The following is a 25464-nucleotide window of genomic DNA, read 5'->3' as shown; positions in this document are numbered from 1 at the left end:
AGATAATGTTGTAGAGGACGACTTTTGATGTTATTATCCAATCCCTTTTACAGGATTTAATAAATTAATAGTTTATTCTTTCTCGTATTCATTCGAATCCGGTGGATAGGAACCGGTTCTCATCCATACGAAAAAACTATGTTTAGCATCGTAATATATCCAGCTTTCTACGAATATAAAAATGTACAATTATAAGATTAAAGCCAGTTTTTTTTTAGCCCCGAGGTGCCGAAGGTCTAAAAAACTGGTTTTAATCTTATAATTGTACATTCTATATCCGCGGAAAGCTGTTTATAATACGATGCGAGAAATAACTATTATTATATATTTAGAATTATATTAATTCTATATTAAGGGTTGTTAATTTGAAACATATATTTAGACTTAATTAGTCCTTTTTAGTCCTTAATTTAAATAACCTCATGATAAATACTTCATGGATCTTCGTTTTATATAACGCTTTCAAATTTGGACAACTAACGGCTATGCCAGTGGAGGTTTGGAGACTATATTTTTTCTAGAGGTGATTGTTCAATTAAGGTTGATGGAACCCTCCCCAAAAATTGTTATACATCTTCATTAGACCTATGTAAAGTTTAACAAAGGAGAATTATATCAGTTCAGTGGTTAGCAGTGGTTACACAATGCAGCCAATGTTACTTTTTTATTAGGATTAATTATTTATGGGGAATTGAGTAATTTCAGAGTAAAGCAGGATCCACTTACAGCCATGTGCAATGTGCATTTGGGCAAAAAAGCGGTTGACGATCCGAGACAAAATACAGTATAGCCTTGTAGGTTTAGTTCTTCATAGTTAAGCCCATCATGTATAATTAAAGCTTCCTGCACAAGTAAGATTTTAGTTGGTTTCTGTTTATCTATAATACAAAGTAGAACGATGTCTCCCTGTCTGTCTGTCTGTTTGTTTTTATGTTTGTTTGTTTGTTTGTACCGAAGGATCTAGCAAATCACTGTACTGGTCGGGTTCTCCTTAACAGGGTAGTTTCTCATAGGTCCCGGGAAGGTTTATAACTATTTTGGGGAGGGTATCATCCCTCACAAGAGAGATCGGCCCTAGAAAAATTTACCCCCCCTCCCCCCAAAAAATATAAAAAAAAATTTTAAACTAAAAAAAAAGATGGGATTGGATTTGAACTTCCTCCTCCCCCCCCGCCCCCAGCCAAACAAATGCATTTTGGGATTCAACTCTCCCTTCCTTAAGTGCCTCTAGAGGCCTCTAGGGGGAGAAGCCGCTAGTATTTTTACAGATTTATCAATGAAGTTTTTAGCTAACCCATTAAATAAATCATTGCTGCTAATTAGTGAAAAACTAAGGAGAAAATAAAATCTTTAAAAAAATGAATTTATTGTCCAACATAAAAATGTATACTGTTTACTTTTTAGTAATATTTATTGAGTTCACTATGGACCGCTTCAATTATTTTTTTACTGTTTTATTTTGTAAAAGAAACTGGTGTAGGGCTTCTAACAGAATTAATGAAGACCAAAGGTACAACCAAAATGTTTTATGGTCGTGTTATTTTTACCCAAAACCTCTAATACACATAATAAACATTTTGGATAGGTCAATTTCCTTATTGTTCAAAAACCAGGTAAAATTTTTACAGGTCATACCCAAAATTTGTTTTTTTACCTGAATACCCCCTCCCCCTCTTAAAAAAAAATAGAAAAGCTTGGACGTCCTTTGTTGGTCAAGCTGTAAACAGACATTCAACCAATAAATTCAAAATTATGATTCGTTTACAATATATTTCTCCGAGCCGGCTCCGAGAGCCAGTCGGCTCCGAAAATTGAAATTCATAATGTATTATAAGTAAACTTTACTTAATTAATTACATTATGTTTTTAACATGTTGATTTACAATACAAATTGCAAATAACGAATTATTGCTTTGCATTTAAAGGGGTTTAACTTAAATCATAGGAACAATTTTAAATATCCTAACAATGTTCCTTTTTTGAAGGTGTGGCGTAGTTGAATTTATTTTGACAGGGATAGACGAATTCAAAGCATCTAAGATATATTCTAAAACTTTAAAAAGTACGCTGGCAAAATTTCTCATAAATGAAATTAATCTAATAAGTTACACAAAAATAATTTCATATGATTATTTACTGAATTTAGTAAATATATTAGAGTAAAACACTAGATGTGGGAAGGGGTTAAATAACTGAATGTCCTCATCCCAAGGAACGTGTGCCGACTCTCCATTGGTTCAGCTTCGGTAATACTAAAATAACCAGGTAGCAGAAAACAATTTGCTAGCAGACGAAAAAGGTCCTTGGAAAAAAGGGGGGTAGTTAGTTATCTGTGTATACATCTATACTATAGATCTGTTGTATATATATACTAGCGGCTTCGCCCCTAGCCTCTAGGGGCTTTGCCCCAAGAGGTTTGATCAAACAAATTTTTCGTATTTTAGATTTAAAAGAAAAATTTAAAAAAACTATTATTTTTTTTGGGGGGGGGGGGTAGTTGACCCCACTATTTTAATTTTAGTTTTAAAAAGAATTTTATTTTTTTGGGGGGGGGAATTTTTATTTTTTGGGGGGGTTGGGGGTGTCCCACCCCCCAAGAAAATAGCTTAAAACCACCACAGGACCAGTTGGTATAATCACTGAAGAGTAGAGCCCAATCGGTTCAGTGGTTACTGAGATCTTAAGCTTCAGACGGACAGACAGACGGACAGACATCAAGCTACTTTGTATTATAGATAAAATTTTCAACACCAAATTATACCTGTTATATCTTTATTTCTTACATACATGTTGAAATGAACAAGCAATGTGGAAATTATATGCTACAGAGTAGCTTTTAAAACGTGATAAATGTAAAATTTTAAGTATTTTCATACAAATTAAGACGCAGAAAAATAAATGAAGGCGCGGAAATTAGGAAACGAGAAAAATTGTAAAATCTAGTTGTTGTATAACAGAAACTAACGGCGGCAATTTCTCTCAAAGTGTTTTATCGAGCACAGAAAACCCCTCCCTTTTTAAAATAAAATTGAAAAAGGGGGGGGGGTTACAGTCTGTTTGATTTTTACTTTGTCAGTTATGTTATATTGGGTACTTGGTAGTCCCGCAGGGCTAGGGTACCGCAGATATAGACCTGCAGGGGTTAGGTATTGGGGGAAAAACTACCTCTCCGTCCTCATTATCTTTATTATAGTTTTCAAAAATAAGTGGGGAGGGGTTCAGTGCTTGATAGGAACTTGGAGGAAAAGCGCCAAACTGACGTCTTGACTTTCTATTTCAAATGACTTTGGTTTATATAGCATAGCATCATAAAAATCCTAAATTAACAACATGTTTTTAACATTGTACATGTACAGCACTAAAGAAGATTGCTTCCTCAAAAACATAGATTTTTAAAAGTTCAAATAAAGATAGACTATTATTTCTATAAGTCAATTTTGCTTCTATAATACTTGTCTTTAGTTTTGTAAGATTATCTTTTTTTATTACATTCTATTTTCTTTCCCTCTTTTTCTCACTTCATCTCTTTATTTATTTTACTCTTTCTCTTTCTCTCTCTCTCTCTCTCTCTCTCTCTCTCTCTCTCTCTCTCTCTCTCTCTCTCTCTCTCTCTTTCTCTCTCTCTGGCGCTCTTTTGTTTATACTCTCTCTCTCTCGACCCATTAAATTATCTCTCTATCTTTCCTTAAGCTTTTCGGTCAGTTCCGGATAATCAGCTGATTTTTCCCTCTCAATGCAGGAGAACTTTTACACAATAGCCAGCTTAGTTGTTGTTGTTTTACTTGGATAAATAGTACACTCACACAAGCTTTTCTTTACAGTGTACTATACATAGCTATATATGTACAGTTTAAAGGTGGCTTCCTAAAGATATATCACTAAAGTTTAACTGTTCATTTCCTACCTGGGCCCTTCTAGGTATCTAATGTGATTTTTTACATTTGAAAATACTTTTTTTGCATGTAATGTGCTAATTTGCAAATTTGCCCAACGCAAAGCGTATATTAATCGGATATTTTTAGCAGATTTTCTTTAAAAATTATGAAATGGGCATTTTATTTTTTATTTGTTTTTATTTGAATTTAATATTGTGTGTCTAGATAATTAGGACAAGATTAGATTTTTTCAATAGAAAGTTCATTAAACATTTCAAATTATTAATACAGATATGCATGAAATACAAGAAATAATTGCTTGTTTTGTTAAAGTCAAGCTGTTCTAAATTAAACCATGTAATGGCTATATTATTGCTTGGATCTTACACCTGATATTCATGATTTCATGAAGTGAAACACTCAGTGGGCTAAAAACCTATCCCCCCCTCATACTGGATAAAATAACTGACCAATAAACGATCAACTATGTTAGCAAGCTTAAATTACGACAATTTTTTCCCCTGTCCTAATATCCACGTATATTGTACATCCATTATCCTTGCAGAACTAAACAAATGGCAATTATAGTTGAAAAAGAGGAAAATAACAGTAATCAGAACCAAGGTTAGTATGTCCAAAAATTCCTGCAATTTTCTTGATACTATTATATAGCATTAAACAAAAGAAGCCCCGCCTCCCATTTTTTTTTACTTTTTCTTTTTAAAACGTAAATTGTAAATTGAGGGATGCGGTGGAATTCCCCCTCCAAGTCCCACCTTATATGCTACTTGAGGCTTCTAGGGGTGTAGCCGCTAAAAAGGGATTTATTGCTAGTTTATAAGAGAATTAGTATTTAGAACAGTTTAAATAAATTCTTCAATGACTTTAAGCTTTTTAAATTAATTTCAAAATGATCAAACTTTAATTTAAGATTTTAGAATTTTCTATTCTTATCATTTTCTGCTATTTTACGCATTGTTTCATAAATTCTTGTGGAATAATAAGCAAATATTTCAAATTTAACATATGATTTTGACCAAAACATATCCAGATAAAACTGGATTTTAACATTTTAGTTTAGGGTCAAGAGGACAAAAAAACTTCAAATTGACTCTTGAGTAAAATTTATCACATTTGTAATTTTAGGGGATATTATACGTCAATGGTTACACAAAATACAAAAATCATTGGACTTTATTCATCAGCAAAAAGCTAAGGTAAAAAACTTTAGATTTTTTTGTCTTCTTTATGTGTTTTGGATTTTTCATATTTATTATGAAGAAAGATAAAAATCGTTCCTCTTTAACCCTCAACAGTTGGGACCCTTGCCGCACCTTTATCGGTTGGGAGGGGGGGGGGGGCTTTTAGGGGGGCTCCTATTGGAGCTAAAGGGCTAAAAATTTGTGCATGTCCCTTGTTTGATAATGAATTTTCGACTATAAATGAGTCAAAGTCATTTTTCTCTTCCTTCACCCTTTATTTAACAACCTTTGTTTTGGGGTCCTTTTTGCTTAAAAATTTCAAGCGGCTACCATTTTCTTATTTTTGAAGCTAGATAAATATCTTTTTATAAAATGTTTATCTTTATTTAAATTTTATATTAGAAATATCAAATTCTTTTTTTAATTAACTAATAATTATGAACGGAATAAGGTTATAAATATTGAAATAACAAGGATGATACCATCTATAAAAGCAAAGACTTAGGAAGCAAATTGTTGGAAATATACTACACCAAAAAAATGTCAAAATTTATATAAAAGAAACATGTTTAAATGGTTGGACATACTGATATATTTCAATAAATAATCCAAAAAGCTTCACTATAATTGGACATAAACACTTGTAATTTTGCAGGAAGTAAGTGTAGCTGACGTTCTCCAAGGAGATGCAAAATTTAAGGTACGAATATTATTGTTTCTTTAAAACATCTTTAAAGCTTTTATATATTCGTAGGTACTTTGCTAAATAGAGATCATAACAGCTATTTCTACAATGAATTGTTATAGAAATATGATTTCTATTACAAATAGATATACTTATTTATTGTTTTTAGGGAAAATATTTGATCTTGTAAAAAGTATTCATAATTTATCCTTATTTTTATTCTCCGATGGCTAATCCCAACTTTTAAAAATTTAGATTTTCGACCCCTACTTTGATTTGGGCGCCGGACGTATTAAGGATAGAATTGCTGAGGTTACCGGTAATCGAAGCAAAAACAGGTATTAGACATAAGTTGAGAAATTGCAATTGTAAGGTTTAGAACTTCTGCAAAACTGTGATTGTCTTTAGTGTATGTTTGAAAATCATAATACTCTCAGAAAATGAATGGAATAAATGACAGGAAAAGTTTGCCAGGGCTTGGAAACTGCAGATGGCCTCAAAACTTAGAGAAGTTGTGTAATTAACCGCAGCCGTGAGGTTTGATTATTTTAACTGCAGATCAAAGCAAACAGCTGCCGAGCCCTACAAAATACTAAGAATTCATAATAGATGCATTTTTTCAAAATCATATATATATCTTCAATAAAATAAATTTATAATTTTTCCATTCCTTTTCTAAGAATAATGCTTGCATTAATGTAAATAATGCAGTATTTAGTTTGTGATATACATACATGCAAAAAATTGTACAGGGTGTCCAAAAATGATTTTTTTTAAACAACTAAGTTTTTTATCATAGAAAGAATACTAAATTTCTTGGTTATAAAAAAACTTTGATGTTTAAAATTTTATTTAAAACTCCTATTATTGAAGTTTACATTCTTAGTTGTCCAACTTAATTTACATGGAATGTAACAGTTTTGTTTTTGAACACCCTGTACAAAAAAAAGGGACATGCTTTCTTATTCCAACTATTTAGGTGATAAATTTATTGTAAATGCATGAACTCTAATTATTTCTAATTTATTGACATTAGCAACGTAAGTATAAGAAAAAAAGTTGTAGTGGCCATCTTTGCCAATAATTTGTGTTCTATAGCTGGTGCATAATTTCATGTGAAAACTGAGACAATTGTGAATGTATTAAATGAGAATATTTAATATTTGAAGTCTATCTACTACTACAACTACTAGAACATCAGATAAAACAAGACTAGAGAGAGAACAAGATGAGGACAGGTATAATATATAAATTCCCTCATCCCAGTTGTTTTCTTTCTTTAAAGTCTGTACAGGGTGTTTTCATACTGTTTTTATTGTTTCATATGGTAAGTATCGTCTACCCTAGAAAAACTTTATTCTCACGATTATAATTAAGTTTGTTATTAAAATTTACGGGGTATGTGAAGGAAACGAAGTTGCACGCTTCTTCGTATTTTCACAGTAGCTTTTGAAAGGTTAAGTTAAGTTAGGTGATTGCCCCGCAGGAGCTAGAAATAGGAGTAACGCTACTATGAAACTATGACGAAACCCGCAACTTCATTTTCTTCACACGACCCAAATTTTCATTAAATTTTATATATTGTAAAACATCAATTTTGTAATATATAATTTATTGAAATTTTGTGTTATATTTGTGAAAAATATTGTTTTTTCTTTTAACAATGTCATTTTTGTATTATCATTTTCTGAAACTAAATTTTGTTATTTTCCCTTTTTTTAACATTGAGTGTAGTTTTTTAATCTTTTTGAATGCATGGAAAACTAAATAAATAAACCAATTGAGGTAAATTTTATCTTTGATAAATATTTGAAAATCACTAGTAAGAGAATTTTTGTTATCAAATAAAATTGAAGAATTTTAACTGTCCAAATGAATAATAAATTTCAAAATTTAAAATGTTTACCTATAAATTAGAAATCCTGTTGGTTTTTTATCAATGAATCAAAACAGCATGAATATACTTCTAAATCATATACAAACTCATAATCATCTAGCAACAGCTAAATAAATGTGAATAATAGTTTGGTTGCAATTTAGGATGCACCGTTTGTAAATTGAAAAAGGGAATAAGATCCTGTAGTCAACAATTAACCTGCTTGTTGATATTTAGAGAGTTGGTGAAGCTAAGTGGTAGTGACTGTATTGTCAAGCTGACAAATGGTGACGAGCTGCAGGGAAGCTGGAGGGATGGCAAGAGGGTTGGACCTGGAGCTTACTATGGACCAAGGCTGGAAAAGGTAAGTCGAATATTTGATGTCAATAATTTCCTTATAAGTACCTAGTGAAGTACATAACCCCCCTTCCCCCACCCCTTATTTTGAAATAAATTGAAAATAAGAGATTACAGGAAGTTACATTAAGAAAGGTTAGGTCATGTTAAATTTGGTACAGAATAGCCCGGCAGGGGATTGGCCTAAAGAAAAAAAACTATTTCCCCTTTATTTTCAATTAATTTAAATTCGGGATGTTCTGTGCTCGCAAGACAATTAAATGGAAACCCCCCATACTCCTTTAATGCAAATTAATTGAGAAACTTTAAGAAAAGCTGTACTCCTCAAAATTCACGCAGCCATCAAAACAGCGTTAACCTTATTTAAACAATCAAATGCATTCTTAGGTCAAGTAAACCCCAGTTTTTGTTGTAACAGTATACACAAGGATAAAGGGATGTGTAAATACAAATTTGCACTAAAAACACAGATATGCAGTATCAAGTTATTACAGTTTATATTGAGAGAAAATTACTTCGTTCTCAATGAAAACATTCGTAACCTTCATATGCCTTTTAACTTTATCATAACCAACTCGAAACATTCATTATCAATACTTTTAATGACATTACTAAAAATTAGGGTGCTTTCACACAAGGGGTCTGTCGAGCGCTGAACCCCTTTCTCCTAATTATTGAAATAATTTCTAAATAAGGGGGTGGGGGATATTTTTCGTACGAGGGTGGTTCTAACCCTCCGGGGCTACCTAGTACTCTATACAACCCAATCTTGCCTGAGCTAAAGTAATAAACAAACAAACGAAAAACTCCCCGTCTACTTCACCTTATTTTTAATTTATTAAAAAATAAAGGTAGGGAGTTTGTGGTCAACATATTATTTTTCTCCTTTGTTGACCTATCCCTGTAAACCTAACTCAAAGTTTACGTCAATGCATGATAATGAAATATAAGGCAGAGTGACGCAAGCGTACAAAAATAAGGACATAGGTCACATGACATTACTTTACCTAAACTAAAATATTATTTAGGAATTTTTTGTTAGGTCATTGTTTATTTATGACATTATTTTAACTATAAATATTGTTTGCCGTTTTTTGTTTGATCATTCTTGATATTTGCGAATTTTCAAAAAAAGAAATGTCAAACTCAACATCTATAGTATTACGGCCCAAACAAATCAATAAAAGGAATATATGAGAGGCAGATCATATTTTTTATCTATCTATAATACAAAGTAGAACGATGTCTGTCTGTTTGTGTGTTTGTGTGTTTGTCTGTTTGTTTGTAACGAAGGATCTCGCTAACCGCTGAACCGATCGGGTTCTCCTTAACAGGGTAGATTCTCAAATGTCCTGGGAAGGTTTTTAACTATTTTGGGGGAGGGTACTACCACCCTCCCAAAAGAAATGACAAAAAAAATTGAAAATTTTCTTAAAATCTAGGAGACTTCAGCGTCAAATAAGGTGGTACATAAAAAATTAACTTTAACAAACAAAAACATTTAAAGTGCCACTAGAGGCCTCTAGGGGCGTAGCCGCTAGTTTAAAGATATAGCAAGGGAATTGGTGTAGTTGCATTCCCCATAAAGAGCTAATTAAAAATTTGTTTGCTGTGGCTTATTGTCTAGCTGAGAATACCGCGCAGCTGACTTCAGGCTTATTGGGTGGTTTACAAAGCCGCGGTTGTCTAACAATGAGGCTGATTGGCGGTGAGGCTTTAGTATTAGTAAGCCCAAAGGCTAGTGATGGCTCCAGCTGTCGATACTTGCATAACATAAATAATAAAATCTTATATATATTTTTAGCTGGGAATAAAGCATATTTCTGGTTACTACGAGGATGGTGTTCTCACTGGCCAAGGAAAGGTCTACTTTGAAGATCAAACTATCAGGTATTAAAAAATTGTTTTAAGTCTCTAAAATGATTAACCTCTGTGTTTAGACCCATATTTGACCATCCTTTTTCGATCGAGAGCATTATTTCTGAGAGTATTGCCCTTTTACCAAAAGCAAAACAAAAGTAAAAATGGTTGGATGCACACACACCCACCAAACCTATTCTAATGAGAAATCCCCTAGAGGCTGGTGAAGAAGTTGAAAGTTTAGAATGTGTATTGGTATTATGAGGATGATTTTCAATTTTCCCAAATCAATGGTTTGATATGTTATTTGATAATATTAGAAAAAAACAGACTAGCTATTGCCTCATAAAATATGTAACAACTATATGAATGAATTTATTTTAGAGATGGTTGGTATCAGCATGGTTATTTTCATGGCCCTGTAAGGTAACATGAATATTGATTTCTAGACATGTAACTTTTAAATAAGCTTTTATCAGGAAATATCTCTAAATAGTTAAATTTTAAAAACAAAATAAAATGCATAGTTTGCAGTAATTTATTAATGTATTTTATAGTTCAAAATTAAGCATAAAATATGCTAGTGAGGTCTTATTACACTCTATAAAAATCCGCGACTATGACTTAACACATAGTTTATCCGATCGTCTTAGAGGAGGTGATGAGATCGAATCTCGGCTCAACATCGCTTTATAACTAGTCGTTTAATATGGTTCCTACTGCTGTTATGTCAGATGCGTGACTTTAATGGACAGAGAAAAGGATTATCTTGGCCCAAAACAGACGCAACTCATCATACACAGTTAAGACTTGCAGAAAAAAGTCGTACAATCAAAGAGTTGTTTTTTTTTGTTGAAAATTTTACTTAACCTAGTGCTGATACAAAAATTTACTTGGTTTTAGAGGAGTAACATTGAATGGTCGCCTGGATTACATTGGCTGGTACTCCTGTGGGCTCCCAACAGGATTAACTTGGAAATATGTCAGAGGAGATGGATGGCTGGTAGGATGTCCTGATTCTACTGGAGATTTTACAGGTTTGTATTAATATTTAGTTATTTTGATACAATTCAAGAGAATTTATGTACCAATAGATATTCTATAAAGTAGTAAGGTTCTTTTTTGCTTGAATCTTAAGATCTCAATGACCACTGGGCTAATTAGGATCTGTATTTTAGTTAAGCTTCACATAGGTCCTGTGATGGTTTTAGGATATTTGACTTTCATATTTGAGTCTTGGGATGGTTTTAGGCTATTTTTCTAGGTTTTTCTGTCCTAGACGCTAGAGACGCAACCGATAGTGTGTTAACCTATATGGTAATTAAGTATTCCTATTTTATAAACAAAACGTGCATACTTTTATTCTACAACCAGTACTCACAACATGAAAAATCAGTGAGGAAATGAAATATAAATTTGAGGTTTCGTGATTTTAAGCTGGATTTTAATTAAGTTAAATTGATTTTAACTCTCATTTGCTTCGTATTTTTGAATATTTAAATGATTTACTTGATGTATTTAGGAGAAGATATTGCTTTTATTTATCCTGACCTTGAAACAGCTTTGTTTGGAAAATTTGACAAAGGTAAAACTTTACTGGGGAATGTGGAACTTTGTTCAGGGAAGTACTTCGTTAAAACACTAGAACATCATGTCCTACATCCTGGGTTATATATGGGGAGCAATGTCGACTTTTTGTGTCCAAATATCCACGGTTTTATGATTTTTAACACCCAATAGCAACCAACCCTTTGTTTGCACTCCTTTGGCTGAAAGTCTTACTAATACACTGCACTGCAATAAGTTGCGCCTATGGCCAAAAAATTGAATGATGTAACTCGAATTACCTAGCAGTAGTATCAATTTTAATGTCGTCAGTTAAACGTGATGTGGTCCAGACTCGAATCCGACACCTCTAAGACAATCGGCCGCAATTTGCTAATCCCTAAGGTTACTCAAGACTACATAAACAAACCTTCTGGTACTTTTAACTCAATCTTTGTTTCACTCCCCTCATAATGCTTATAACCTAGGAATTTTGGTATCTGCAAAGCCAGCTAGAGTATTATCCACAGAACTTAAAAACGGTGTTTTGGTCCCCACGTTTCATTTTACTTCAGAAAAGTAAGTTTGACTTAATTAAACACATGATTAGGAACCAATAGTTATTGTGACTTATGATCGTTAACAAATTATTGCCTTTTTTGCAAATAGAAGGAGGAAATTGGACGAACCCCAAACTGTCCCACTTTGAGAAAGACGATTCCAGTGACGTCATTTTCTTCCCCCCTTCCCTTTTTCTTTCCTGAAACGTATATGACGTCACTGGAATCGTCTTTCTCAAAGTGGGACAGTTTGGGGTTCGTCAGGGAATTGAATTTTTCTTTAGGAGTGAAATATTTACAAAGTTTATAGAATTTTTTTGATCAAACGATCTAATAAAATTAAAAGAAAATTACATAATAAAACTCAAACTTTAATAATTTTGACTTTATTAGCCCCCTATTTTTAATGAAAATCATTATAATTAATTGCATTCAATATAATAAGTTTTAAAACATTTTAGGATATATCAAAGATGGATTTCTACAAGTCAGGTATAATTGTCAAAATATCCACAAAGTACCCATTAGTAACATATGTAGGTCGTCAAAACAACAGTTTTATCGCAGTTTTTAACTACTTAGACCATAAAGCCATACACCCTTACACGTTTTCAGTTTTAATGCTGTATTTATTTCAAATATTATTAGCTTTTCCCTGATGCGCTAATTTGGAAATATATATCCTAGTATGGCTTCGAAACCGATAAATATCTGATGGATTAAAACTGGTTCTAAGTCATACTGAAAAATCATGCATCGTATCGTATTGAAGCAAGGCTTCCTGGGGGCTAACAAACCTGGTCGGAATCTCCTAAATTTTCATTTACTACTCGTTTTAAAAAATGTCTATAATATGATGTGATGAATAACTATTACACCATGTTAAACATAGATATTTGTACTACTATTTTCTATATATTTTCCATTATTACTAGCTCAGCTACTCTGTAACCAAAATTTATTGATATTTAGGATATTGCCTGTCCACCCCACCTGTCAGATCCATATGAGAGCAGTTTAGTTCAAGTTAAACAATCAAGAATAGAGGGCGCTTGTGAAGGACTTTATGCTAAAGGTTTTGCCATTAATGCTCTTTAACTAGGATATACTCGGTTTTTTAAAAATATCTTCTTTTATATAATTGCACATTATGCAATTTAGAAATCATAGCCACTGAACAAATATTACCAGAATGTCTATTTTTGAATGATTCATTTTTTTAGATATTTTTACATCATTTTTTTTTAAGCGATCTAATTATTGATTTCTGAAATGTTGATTACAATAGATAATTATCACTAATAAAGTGTGTAGACCCACTACATTTCTTTTTTAGTTGACCTGCCAGAGAACCAAATAATTAGTTTCTACAACGGACTCAGATTAGAGAAGGATGAATGTATTCTACCTGAAACTGGTTATGACATATTTCTAGAGCTTAATCTCAGGTATGATTTAGCAATTTTTTCAGTGTTAGGTCCATGGAAAATGTATTATTTATTTCCCATTCTGTATGGAGGAGGATAAGAAAATTAAAGATTAATTCATACTTACTCATTTAATTATATTTTATTCACTTTGATATCAACAAAGCATTTGATAAATAAATCATACTAAATATATTTTTGAAAATGTACAAGAAATTCAATGACAACAAATAACTTGTTTGTCAACGCTTTTACGTTTTAACCTAAATACTTCTTAGAATTAAGAATATGATTTTTTTGTTTTTAGGAAAGACAAAAATGCAAAGCATTTAGACATTCCAGAAAAGGTAATATTTTTCAACCTTTCTTTGTAAAGGATAGTTCTGTTGAAACAAACACAATTTTTGATGACATGTATTTTTGTGGATTTATAAAATTTTGCATTAAACAAGCAATGTATAGCCAACTCAATATGAAATGAAAATACTATGGAATTATTATAGTACCATCCTTACAAAAAAAGTAGTATGATGTCTATCTATGTGTCTATGACCACTGTTCTGATATTGCTCTCCTTTACACTAAAGCCTTTTAGATGTTAACCCTCTCAAGTAAAATTGCACCTAGAAAAAAACACCAATTTTCACTTTAGTAGCCATTAAATCAAAGATATATGTAGATTTTTAATTGAGTTTTGAACGTATATTAATATTATACTGGGAATTATTTATAATTGATTTAACTTTCAGGAGATGATAATGACGTGAACGATATACTTGAGAAAAAAACACTGTAATACTAATTACCAATTTACGCATTGTGTTTAGTACATTTCTTCTCTATTCTTTTATTTTTCGTCACCATTTAATACAACAAATAACAAATTCTCTGCTGGATACCAACTCCTTTACAAAAAAAAATGACAAAATGATTAATGTAAAGCTTCCATTACAACAAAGGGCCAACGGTCCATCCGTTTGATTATATAAAATACGCAACCACACTATTTTAGTATCAGTCCTCAGAAGCGTACAGCTCAACCTTAGCCCACAAGATCAACCACAGTTTTGAGCCCAATTGCCGTTGGGACAATTCAGAACATCCTGTGTTTGGTCTAGTGCCCTGTGTCAGGTAAAGTACAAAAGGTTTATCCTATTATACAAAGTAGTAAAGTTTTTGTTTGTTTGTCTCTCAACAAGATCTTGATATCAATTGAACCGATTGGGTTCTTAATTTTAGAGCAATTTCTTTAATATCCTTGGATATTTTTAGACAATATCAGATGGTTTTCGGCTATTTTTCTGTCATATTCACCTGCTAGAATCTAGGGGCAAAGCTATAAGATCGAAGTATACAACTCCGTTTTTATGAAAAAAAGATATGTAGGTTACAAATTTCTAACAGGGGGAGGGGGTGTAAGCATGGTGACAAGGGTTAACCTACACTTCCAAAAATAGCAGTTTAACCTATGCGCAACCATACGAAAATTCCCTGTAAAAGATGGCCAGATATGTGTAGCGGTTAGCAAGATGATTTTGAACAGACAGATATACACATCATAGATCTTTTCAGTGACAATATAAGTTTTCACATGTATACCTAAGTTTTGCTTAAATTACAATAAATAAAATACGTAGCCGATTGTTTTTCAACGTATTATGGTTGTTAAATCTATTATCAACATAAAAAAATGAATTTAGAACGATTGAGCAAATCAAAGCTGGGACCGAACTTAAAATCCATTATGACATGGACATGGAATTTGCTCCGGAATGGTACATGGTAAGTGGGATTAATTATTCTTTCGTAAAATGTAGCAGTAACAAAAGAAGCATGATTTTTTAAATGTTTGTAAGAAATGTTTGACTTTAATTAATGAAATTTTGAAATTTATTGATTTTAAAGCAATGAGCTCTCCAAATGGAAAATTTCATATCAGTGATTTATTCCTGTTAAAAACACTTATTAATAATTTTCAAATATCCTAAAACGACAAAAATTATATACATAATATTTTAATATTTACAATATATTTTTAGGATGAATGGGACAGACATAGCTACAGGAAAAGAGACGAAGAATAGAATCTCTGTGCACGCGCTCCTGTTACTCTGTGCACGCGCTCCTGTTACTCTGTGCACGCACTCCTGTAACTCTGTGCACGCGCTCCTGTTACTCTGTGCACGCGCTCCTGTTACTCTGTCCACGCGCCCCTGTTACTCTGTGCACGCGCTCCTGTTACTCTGTGCACGCGCTCCTGTTACTCTGTGCACGCGCTCCTGTTACTCTGTGCACGCGCTCCTGTTACTTTAAAGCTCCAAAATGTATTATTGTTAGTTGTAACAAAATAACTTCGTATTATTCCTAAAACTTTTGTGTGATTATAGTTATTAGCTTTAGAAAAAATGGCTCAGATTACAAATAAATTTCAACCAATGCTTTTTTATGAATATTTTAGTTCTTGAATCAATGTGTCTTTTGTTGATGTAAGACAATTCTATTCCAATTTTTGTTATTAAAGAAAATTATGGTTTACTTTCTTCATTCCAATATGTCTTACAGTTTAAAATATAGTTTATTATCTTCAGTTATATAGGCTCATATTAGTCATAGTATTACTAATAACATCATTTTGAAATCAAAATCCATATTGAATATTAAAGATATTTAAATTTTAATTAAAATATTTTGTGTGTTTATTTAAACTGACTGAAATTGTGTAACTTTCCCAAATATGTTATCTAAATATTTACATTTCTTATAAACCCCTTTTTATTCATATTTATAGCTCAGGAAATATGTCTTATGTAAAATATTTTTTTTTAGTTCTTAGATTATTTGTGTAATTTCAATTGTAGCTTTATTATCTTTGTAGGTATATTATATTGAAATAAAAAGTAACTGCTTTGCTTTGGTGTTATTAGCAGGGATCTTAAGGGATAAGACAATGGCTGATAAATTGATGTAAATCCCAAATGATGATGCACAAAATCATCCCTTCTGTAGATTACAATTAACAGTTGAAACGTTTGTACAATCAATTTAATTAGCTAACCCATCAAAATTTAATTAAATTTTAAAAATTTAAAGTCCACAAAGTTTGTGAGCCAACAAATAATAAAACATTGTTATAGAACTTTGAGAACTAGAACAGCCCAATGTTTAACTTTAAATATATATTTCATAGGATGAATTACATTATTAATATAAAATATAAAAATATCAACAACAAATTTTATCTATGTACATAAAAAGGAAAAATCTTCTTTTAATCTCTTGATTATTAATAATTTCATGTTTTATTATTTACATACAATATTTAAAATAAGTAATACATTAAATGCGTTAATGAAGTTATGATGTAGAATATAAAAAATACAATTTTGATAGAGGGAAAGTGTAACTGAAGAAAACCTTCTTTGCATTAATCATAATAGTATGTTGTGTATATCAAATAGTATTTTAAAAGCAGCTTGGTATTTTGTTATGCAGGTATAGGTTATTTTTTTTCTTGAGGGGGGGGGGGTTATAAATCAACGCCTCTAAGTAAAATGATCCCCTTAATAATTCCCTGTACCCAAAAAACTTTTTTTTAGAATCAACAAAGCATTTAAAACAACCAAAATAATGAAATATCCTACAGTAGTATAAAAAGTAGGTGCCCAAGACGATTTCAGGTATAAAGTTTAAATGATAGAAAGTTTCTTCAGGTTACATACATACCCCTACTTAAGTTATGATGATATATGCTTTATTACATAAAAATAGATCATTTCATCTGCTTAATTGATAAACAGTTTTTGAAATAAACATAAGTTTTGAAAAAATAGATATATAACAATGAGCAAAAAGTAATGTTATTTCAATTTAAAATACACAAGTTTGTCAAATTAAGATATTTTAAAAATATCTTATTATTGTAGATTGATGGAAATTTTTTTTACAACTTTTTATAATAATATAATCTCTTACCGATCACATAATATGTTAACTTTCAAAATTCAAATACATTTTTCACAAGTTTTAGCTGAGATATTTAAATCTTATAAAAAATCTCATTATAACCTTAGAATTTTTGAAATCTTTTAAAACAAATTCCTGCTTTTGGCTTTAAGAAAAGTAACGATTGATCACAAGTTTCTGGTAATCTTTGTGTTCTCAGTGCCCCCGACCTGGACAGGGCTGATCTCCTCCCCCTCGCTGCTGCTGCTGGACCCGTCCTCCCCAGAGCACGAGGTTGACCCACCAGTGTAGCACTCGCTCAACATTATCTTTTGGAGTGGATAATTAAAATTTTGGGACGCTTAACACATATTTTTTTAATGTGAGGTTAGTTTGTAGCTAGAAATAGTACGTCCCAAATAATAATAAAATTATTCTTTCTGTATATTAAAATCATTGGTTGAAAAGTTTCGACACATCTAGTTTGGAATTAGCCATTCAAAACTCAATAAAAGCACCCAAAAGTTTTTGAGTCAGCGAAAACTTTTTTACAGCCCAATGTCCCCTCCCTCCCCGAAAAGATGAGTAAAAAAAACTTTTAATCTCTATATCGCACAATTAACTAAAAAGTGAAAGTAAATAAATTTTCAAGTATCCATTCCTGTCGCCAGCGGTCACGGTTGGCAATGACTCCCTCCTTGAGAGGCACCAACTCTGTGGACAGATCTGCCAGAGCTTCGTACACTGGTAGGCAAACATTCTCACAGAACCCAACCTGATAAATAAATGTCATATTTAGCTAACTAGTTGAAGGCATAAACGGTCCAGAAAATAGTTAAAGCCATCTTAAGAACTTTCTTTACTGAAATGGACAACCAATTTGGACCAGTATTTTTTGAGATCCTAAGCTCTAGTCAAAAAAAAACCTTACTACTTTATATTATAAAAACAATAATAAAGATCCTATGGGGAGTTAACCACCGCCTGATATTCGTCAGGGGAGTTTTTCACCCTCTCATATGATTGTGAGTATCATTAATTGAAGAATAAAATAAAATTTTTATACCTGTAGTTTAGGGAAGATCTCGCTCAATTCTCTAAAACAAGAAAATAAATATTACTTTTATAAAGCAATTTTTGTAATGTTTTTTTAATAAGATAAAGTGTAGATGTTTAGTATGAAAATCAAAGAGAAAACATGGATAAAATACCTATTCATAAGATCACTAGATGGCGCCTTCAAAGTCTGTCTTTCAAGATCACCTTGCTGCCAAAATTCTTCTGCTATTAGAGACACAACCTTAAAAATTAAGTAAGTAGAAAATCAAAGAAATATTTTATTCAAGGTGATAAAATTTCCATAATATTAATTTTAAAGAAAATTCTATGTTATCTTGTCAAACCTGTTGGCATTCTTTTGATATGCATTTGCAATTTTAAGAGTTTATATCTACCATAAGGCTTTTATAAGTGTAGCGACGGATAAAATATTGACATACAAATTCATTGACTTTATGGCTCTAATGAAAAGTGGTCAATCAAACAGTTTTACATGAAATAAAAACAAAGAAATTTATTTCAAAATAAAAATGTACCTGTTTTTGGACTTTCCAGGGCTTTGTAGATGCCCCTAAATCTGCTCCGGTCATGAGAGCTGACCGAATAATTTTAACATCTCTGGGTTCGTTCCAGTTTATACCTTAATATAACAAGTTTTATCCGTCTACGCTCCAAATCGAACCTTCTCTATGACTTAAAATGGCTGTCTGAAATATTTTGGTGGAAACGTGATATTCTCAATTTCTATTTAAGATAGATTGCTGAAATTTGCTGTGAAGTACAGATTCCATATACTTATGAGCATCCCGTTTATAATTTACTTGGTACAATGGTCTGTCAGCCATTCTTAGAAATGTAAAGATTACAAAATAATAATTTTTTATTTGTCACCTAAGAGAATGATAATCTAGTCAATTATATTCATTCACAGATTTTATGACCATTTTATGAACATATGCTCTAGAAATCACTTTGTCTTTGACACTTTTAAGTGCTTTGCTTCTAATAAATAACTCAATTCTCGTAACTTGCTACATATTTATCTTTCTCTCTCTCTCTCTCACACTCTCTCTTTTACTGTCTCAATGTCTGGCCAGCTTATAATCTACTAGTATCTAAATATTCTTTCTCTCTCTGCACATTCTTACATCAATACACTAACGGAAGTGAAACAGAGTTCCTTTTATAAAAGGATTCTATCTTTCTATTAATATGTGAAATTCTACCTGTAGGTCCCTTCTTGGCGACCATCTTGAGGCTGGCCAGATGTTTAAAATGCAGAGCGAGGTCAGTGGCCAGGATGGCCTCTTCTATCACATTCAAAGTTTCAGAATACTCCACGGGGGATAGGTTATCCAATATTCTACAATTTTAAAGATATCTATGTACTAAAGTAACAGGATGTCTATGGTCAGTCGGTCTGTTTGTACCGAAACATCTTGCTAACCGATTCTCCTTTATAATGTAGCTTCTCATAGGTCCTGGGAAGGTTTATTTCTATTTCGAGGGAGGGTACCACCACCCTTCTACATACTTATCCAGTCTCCGTGTACATCTAAGTCCTAACTTCAGAGAATCATTGCTACAACAACAACAACAACCACCCTTCTAAGAGAGATTGCTGTAGAAAAAATGATCCCCTCCCCACAATTTTTTACTTTATCTTTATAAAACTTAAAATTTAAAAGAGGAGGGTAAGTGACCCTCCCCCCCCCCTAACTTCAAGTGTCCATAGAGGCCTCTAGGGGCGTAGCCACTAGTTTAGAAAAATGTAATTATAATCTTTCTAAACACTAATTTCCTCTTCTTAAAACCCCATTTCTTTATTTAAAATAAACAAAATTTGATCAATTTTATTAGTATCTATTACCTATTTTCAGGAAGGTTTAGAATGAGAAGACACTGGTTCAAATGATGTCTTTCCAAGGTAGAGGTGGAATACAGACGAGCAAGTGGCGAGTCTGTAGCAAGTTGATAACTAAACAAAATAATTTACTTTGAAATAGATTTAAAGTAAGGTGGCATGGTAGTTTTTTCTATTGGTTGAAAAAAATGTACACTATATGTTTAATTCTAACCATACAACATTTAATAAAAAGTACCAAAAGTTTTCAGCCATCAAATATAATACAGTTTTAGAACTTTAGGTACCATTATAATTAACAGTCTAATGTCTCCCCTGAAAGAATAAAAATCACCATGACACACCTGTTATTTGTTCCTCTGTGGTCCAGATCATGACAGAGACAGGCAATGATCAAGGCCAGACAGTTGACAGCTCCCAGTCCGTCCCACCAGCTACTGTTCAACAACGAGGCAAACATCATCTAAACATTAAAAGTTAGGTATGCACATATGGAAATTGAATTTTTAAATTAAAAACACAAGTTGCTTGCCAGCCAGGCAGGGCTATCCAGGTAAAAAGCAATGCATTTAAAATGACCAAAATACTAAAATGTCCTAAAACAGTACACATTAATATAAAATATAGTTTTGGTATGATACTGCAGATCCTGATCCTACAGGTCTCCATTTTTCTTTGTATAGCTCTAACTAATGACAATTTTTTACTTCATATTTTAACTTTTTAATGTCTACATGTCGACTGCCTCCGAAATTTTATGTATCAAAATATTATAGTCTAATTTCTAACTAACTAAACAATTTTGTTCGACTTAAAGTGAATATACTTATTAAAAACTAGAAAAATGGTGGTGCAGGCACCACCTAAAAAATATATTCTTCTGTTGTCTTATCCCCAACTAATAGCTGTATTCATCCATTGCCTTATCCTTGACTATTAACCCTTTACTTTTATTGTCTTAACCCTGAATATTAACTCTTTTCTTCCATTGTCTTATCCCCGTCTTTTAACTTTTTTCTTTCATTGCCTTATTCCTAAAAATTTAACTTTTTCTTCCATTGTCTTATCTCTGACTGTATACCATATTCTTCCATTATTATCTTCTCCCGAACGACTTTTTCTGACATAAAAATCAGCTTCTAATAAAATTAGACAAATTGAAAGCCAATGATTTTCAAACCTGTCTCATTTCAACATTAAATCTCTCTTTATTTCTCTCTCTCTCTCTCTGTTTTTCTGTATGTCTCTCTCTCTCTCTCTCTCTCTCTCTCTTGTGCGTTCGATCTCTCTCTCTTTCTCTCTTTTTTTCGTGGGTTCACTCTCTCTCTTATCTCTCTCTCTCTTCAAATCAAACTACAAATATTAATCATTTGTCAAAGATTAAATGTCCCTCTCTCTATCATCCCTTTTCTTCCATCTCTTTATTAATTTCATTATTTTATTTAAAAACATATTTATAATTTTGCCTCTCTTTCTTTAAAATATTAGGTATGGGATCCTAATATTTTTTTAAAATTATTTTTTTTTTAGAATAAGGAACATGTTATGAAACTAAAAATGTTGTGTTCCTATAAGATATTATAATCACGCAACCTCCAAATTGCTAAATGTAGAATCACGCAACCCCCCTGCTTTTTTCCCCCTTCAAGGATGATATCTATATTTTTTTTAGTTTACGAAGCATTCAAAATTAAATAGTTGGATTAAGGGTTTATAATATAATGTCTCATCCCTCCCGGATAAAATTTTAATTATTTTTTTTTCAAAACACAAATATATAACAATTACAGTATTGTAAAAGATTCCTACTGTAGTTGCATTAGCTGTGTGGTTGTGAGGGCTAAGGTGTCTAGCTTATGTAACAAAAAAACCCGTTTATATATATCCTATATATATTACATACACATACAATAGTCATGTATTATTTTATTTACATTTTAAAACAGGTTTTAAAAGTACGTACTTAAGAATTACATACTTACGCAATTTAACACCCTTAATTTATTATTTGCGTAACCAAATCTCAGAACTTTATTTTTTTATTTGATACATGTTCTTCTGCGTATTAATATATATTGGATATCGAATCACAACCGCATGTTTTACTTGAACTGAACATAATATGTCATTTACTAAACAACTGTTATAAAGTAATTTATATGATAAAGCCCCTATCTATATATAAATTCTTATGTTTAAAACCGCGGTTAAATCATTATGCCGCTGTGGTCTTGGGGTAAATTTTACGTAACTTATCTAAGAATTCCAGTTCAAATCTCGGCATGTAACTTAAACTATTGTAGCTATCGTATCCATATAATAAAGTAGCAGGATGTTTGTTTGGCTCTCTGTTTGTTTGTTTGTACCAAAGAATCTCACTAATCACTGAAACTATATAGTTCTCCTTTAGCTTATCATAGTTCATGGGAAGGTTTGTAACTATTTTGGGAGAGGGTTCAACCACTCTCCTAAGAAAAAATTAAAACCATTCTTTGAGCCCGTGTCTTCATCATTTTGTGACTAATTCAACTGGCTTTGATCTTATAATTGTACATTTCTAAATCCGCGAAAAGCTGTTTATAATACGCTGCACACCTCCATACTCAACGGATGTATATTTTTCTCATTTTTGTTTTTAAGTTCCTTAATTTTTTTGCAAAAATTTCTTTCTTTTTTAGTCTTGTGGTTAGAGGCCGCGTTCTAAAATTATCACGCGATTGGCTAGATTAATTCAATGTTTTATTTACTTTCTTTTGGTTTTACAATATAAAATACGCTCTATATTACTTTATATTAATATTTCTTTCAAGTTAAAAAAATATAAAATGAAGATTGAATATAAGGTGTAAAAAAGTTAGAGGAGATTTGCTCTAGCAAAACTTACTTTATTTTTATTATTATGACCTAAATTTTTTCGCAAAATCTTGTTATACCTACAGTCTAGTGGTTAGTGCGACAGTCTCTTGTTAGAAAAGTTTCCTGTTCTAATCCACCATCAATTGTATTTGATTATTTTTAAAACCTTGTAGTAAGTATGAATGGTTATTTTGATTGTAGATTAAGAATTTGATAACTACTGAACTGAGGTTTTGAATTTTTTTTAAAAACCAAAATTATAACTGGTGGTTGCTTGACCCCCCCTCTCTTTTCCCACCAAAAAATAACAAAAATCACCCTCCCTTCAAAAAACAATTTAGGATTTCGAACCTAGATGATAGATGGTTTTAAGTAGTCAATGTACCAAAGAGCTAATAGAACCTAATTATTACACAGAAAATCTGTCCTATTCTTATATCAGTAAGTAACATGATGTCCATTTGTTTGTCTATCTGTTTGTACCAAAGGATCTCGGTAACCACTAAACCGATATGGTGCTCCCATACAGGGTAGTTTCTTATGGGTCCTGGGAAGGTTTAAAACTATTTTGGGGGAGGGTATCGTCACACTCCAAAAAAATCACTTTAGAAAAAAAAATCCACCCCAAAATTAAAAACTTAAAATAAAAATAGAGGTTAATTGAACCCCCTCCCCCCTCCACCCAACCCAAAAAAATAACAACTCCCCCCAAAAAATAATTGAATTTACCACAGGGCTATTAGCACCACCAAATGTTATTGCTAAAATTGGTCTATCTCTAAACAATTACTATAAAAATAAAATATTGTCTACTATGTTTTAATATTATTTTAATTGAGTTCTTTTTTTCTAGTATTGCTTTGAACCCGATTAATTTCAGGTGGATAAGAATCGGATATCAGCCATAATGATAAATAATTTGGGATCATACTCTATCCAGTTTTTGTTCATATCGGTGCTAAAAATATCTTTTTTAATCTTATTTCTGTACATTATTAAATCCGCGGAAATCTTCACAAAAATTGTACTACTTTGGATTAAATATGTCTATTTTCTCTGAAAATATTAGTACCGACGTAGCTTAGTGGTAGCGTGTCAATTGAATTTTTCTTTTAGATTTTACTTTGTCTGTAGGTCGCGTGTTCAAATCTCCACAGTCAAAGAACAAAAATCATTTTCGTATGAAATTGTAAATAATGATAAAATAAATAAAAAATAAAACTGATTTTGAAAAGTCACATTCAATCTTGGAAAAGGCAAAGACTACAATTATAGACATCTGCAAACAAATTGATTGGTTAATAACTTCACCATTTTTAAAATATATTTCTTCAAAAAAACCTTCCAATCAAAATAAATTCTATTGAAATATTAGGGGTTAATTTATAGCAGTCCTTTACTGTTTGAGAAAAATTATTCAAATTAAAACTAACCAATAATTAATAATGATTGAAAAATTACGCAACCTATGATGTATGAATTCCATTTTCTCTCTTTCTCTCTCTCTCTCTCTCTCTCTCCTCTCTCTCTCTCTCTCTCTCTCTCTCTCTCTCTCTCTCTCTCTCTCTCTCTCTCTCTCTCTCTCTCTCTCTCTCTCTCTCCTTTCTCCTTTCTCTCTCTCTCTCTCTCTCTTTGTTGATTATTGATTTTGGGTTAAAACAGTATCATTTATGGTATAGTGGTCAGAGTCCTATATCTCAGATGTGATGATAGTGTGTTCAAATCCAGGTGATGTTCATCATGATTAATTTTTTCAGTTTATTATTTCTTTGTCTCTCTCTCTGTATCCTATCCTTAATAATTTTATTAATAATAATGTTCTCTTGTGGGGTAGTGAGCAAGGTGCTAGCCAATGATCACAATGATCATGTGTTCAAATCTTGGCAATAATTATCTTTTTCTGTTCATTTCCTTGTCTACCTTGGATGCAAGTTCAAGTCTTACCAAAAACAAATTTTAAAAAATAGCTTTTTGATATTTTAAGTGACTGTTAATACAATGTAAATGTAAATATTTTTAACTTTTACCAAATATTACTTAATATCTCAGAGAGTGAAAATAATATTTAGTGTTTGGGTAGTTTCGAACTGACAACCTTCCGACTTGAACCGATTCAAAACTGAACCCCCATCTCTACCCCTGAGCCAAGACAACCGATATGGAAACATGTGAAATTTTAAAGTATACCATAAGAATTAAATTTTTGTGTACATTGTCTATTTTCACATATGACAATTGGTCTCCTCCGTAGCTCATTTATAGAACGTTGGTTTCCTTATCCGTATGTTGCGGGTTCGAGGCTCTCCGAGAGGGGCAGGGATTTTGTAGTTGTTCAAAATTGGGAGTTTCTCTGTAG

At 31.9% G+C, this 25464-nt stretch overlaps 2 protein-coding genes across 7 annotated transcripts in view; one reads left to right on the top strand and one right to left on the bottom strand.

Annotated features, from left to right (window-relative positions):
* The first annotated feature begins 3853 nt into the window (after positions 1-3853).
* Positions 3854-16295, top strand: LOC145321687 (histone-lysine N-methyltransferase SETD7-like). Of its 3 annotated transcripts, XM_080163214.1 has the most exons (18): positions 3854-4499; positions 5022-5092; positions 5733-5777; positions 6018-6100; positions 6932-7000; positions 7876-8002; positions 9800-9885; positions 10240-10281; positions 10759-10892; positions 11378-11440; positions 11889-11979; positions 12422-12452; positions 12933-13035; positions 13297-13408; positions 13695-13734; positions 14400-14518; positions 15088-15169; positions 15427-16295. In XM_080163214.1, exons 1-18 carry the CDS (start codon positions 4451-4453, stop codon positions 15469-15471), a joined length of 1392 nt encoding a protein of 463 aa, XP_080019340.1. In that variant the 5' UTR covers positions 3854-4450; the 3' UTR covers positions 15472-16295. The 3 variants fall into 3 exon arrangements, with proteins under 3 accessions (XP_080019340.1, XP_080019352.1, XP_080019361.1); XM_080163226.1 differs by lacking the exon at positions 6932-7000; XM_080163235.1 differs by lacking the exon at positions 6018-6100 and having other exon boundaries at positions 4439-4499.
* Positions 16296-17379: 1084 nt separating this feature from the next.
* LOC145321669 (dual 3',5'-cyclic-AMP and -GMP phosphodiesterase 11-like) overlaps positions 17380-25464 on the bottom strand; it is a 39866-nt gene continuing 31781 nt past the window's right edge. For all 4 annotated transcript variants that reach the window (XM_080163190.1, XM_080163195.1, XM_080163202.1 and 1 more), the window contains exons 22-29: positions 20597-20715; positions 20259-20366; positions 19615-19751; positions 18925-19028; positions 18541-18629; positions 18396-18426; positions 17993-18104; positions 17380-17660 (exon numbers count right to left, since the gene is read on the bottom strand). In XM_080163190.1, the coding sequence (XP_080019316.1) occupies positions 17518-17660; positions 17993-18104; positions 18396-18426; positions 18541-18629; positions 18925-19028; positions 19615-19751; positions 20259-20366; positions 20597-20715 (843 nt within the window). In that variant the 3' untranslated portion in view covers positions 17380-17517. The remainder of the gene's footprint in view (positions 17661-17992; positions 18105-18395; positions 18427-18540; positions 18630-18924; positions 19029-19614; positions 19752-20258; positions 20367-20596; positions 20716-25464) is intronic.

This window comes from Acartia tonsa, chromosome 1 (assembly GCF_053477335.1).
Source record: "Acartia tonsa isolate MP-2025a chromosome 1, ASM5347733v1, whole genome shotgun sequence".
Taxonomy (NCBI): Eukaryota; Metazoa; Arthropoda; class Copepoda; order Calanoida; family Acartiidae; genus Acartia; species Acartia tonsa.
Note: the sequence above shows the minus strand (reverse complement) of the source record. Positions and strands in the feature narration are given on the sequence as shown.

Bases quoted from the DNA above. Each gene is read 5' to 3' on its own strand.
- LOC145321687 (XM_080163214.1), top strand. From the start codon at position 4,451: ATGGCAATTATAGTTGAAAAAGAGGAAAATAACAGTAATCAGAACCAA. The intron at 10,282-10,758 runs GTAACATGAATA...ACTTGGTTTTAG, and splicing joins TATTTTCATGGCCCTGTAAG to AGGAGTAACATTGAATGGTC. The intron at 10,893-11,377 runs GTTTGTATTAAT...TGATGTATTTAG, and splicing joins TTCTACTGGAGATTTTACAG to GAGAAGATATTGCTTTTATT.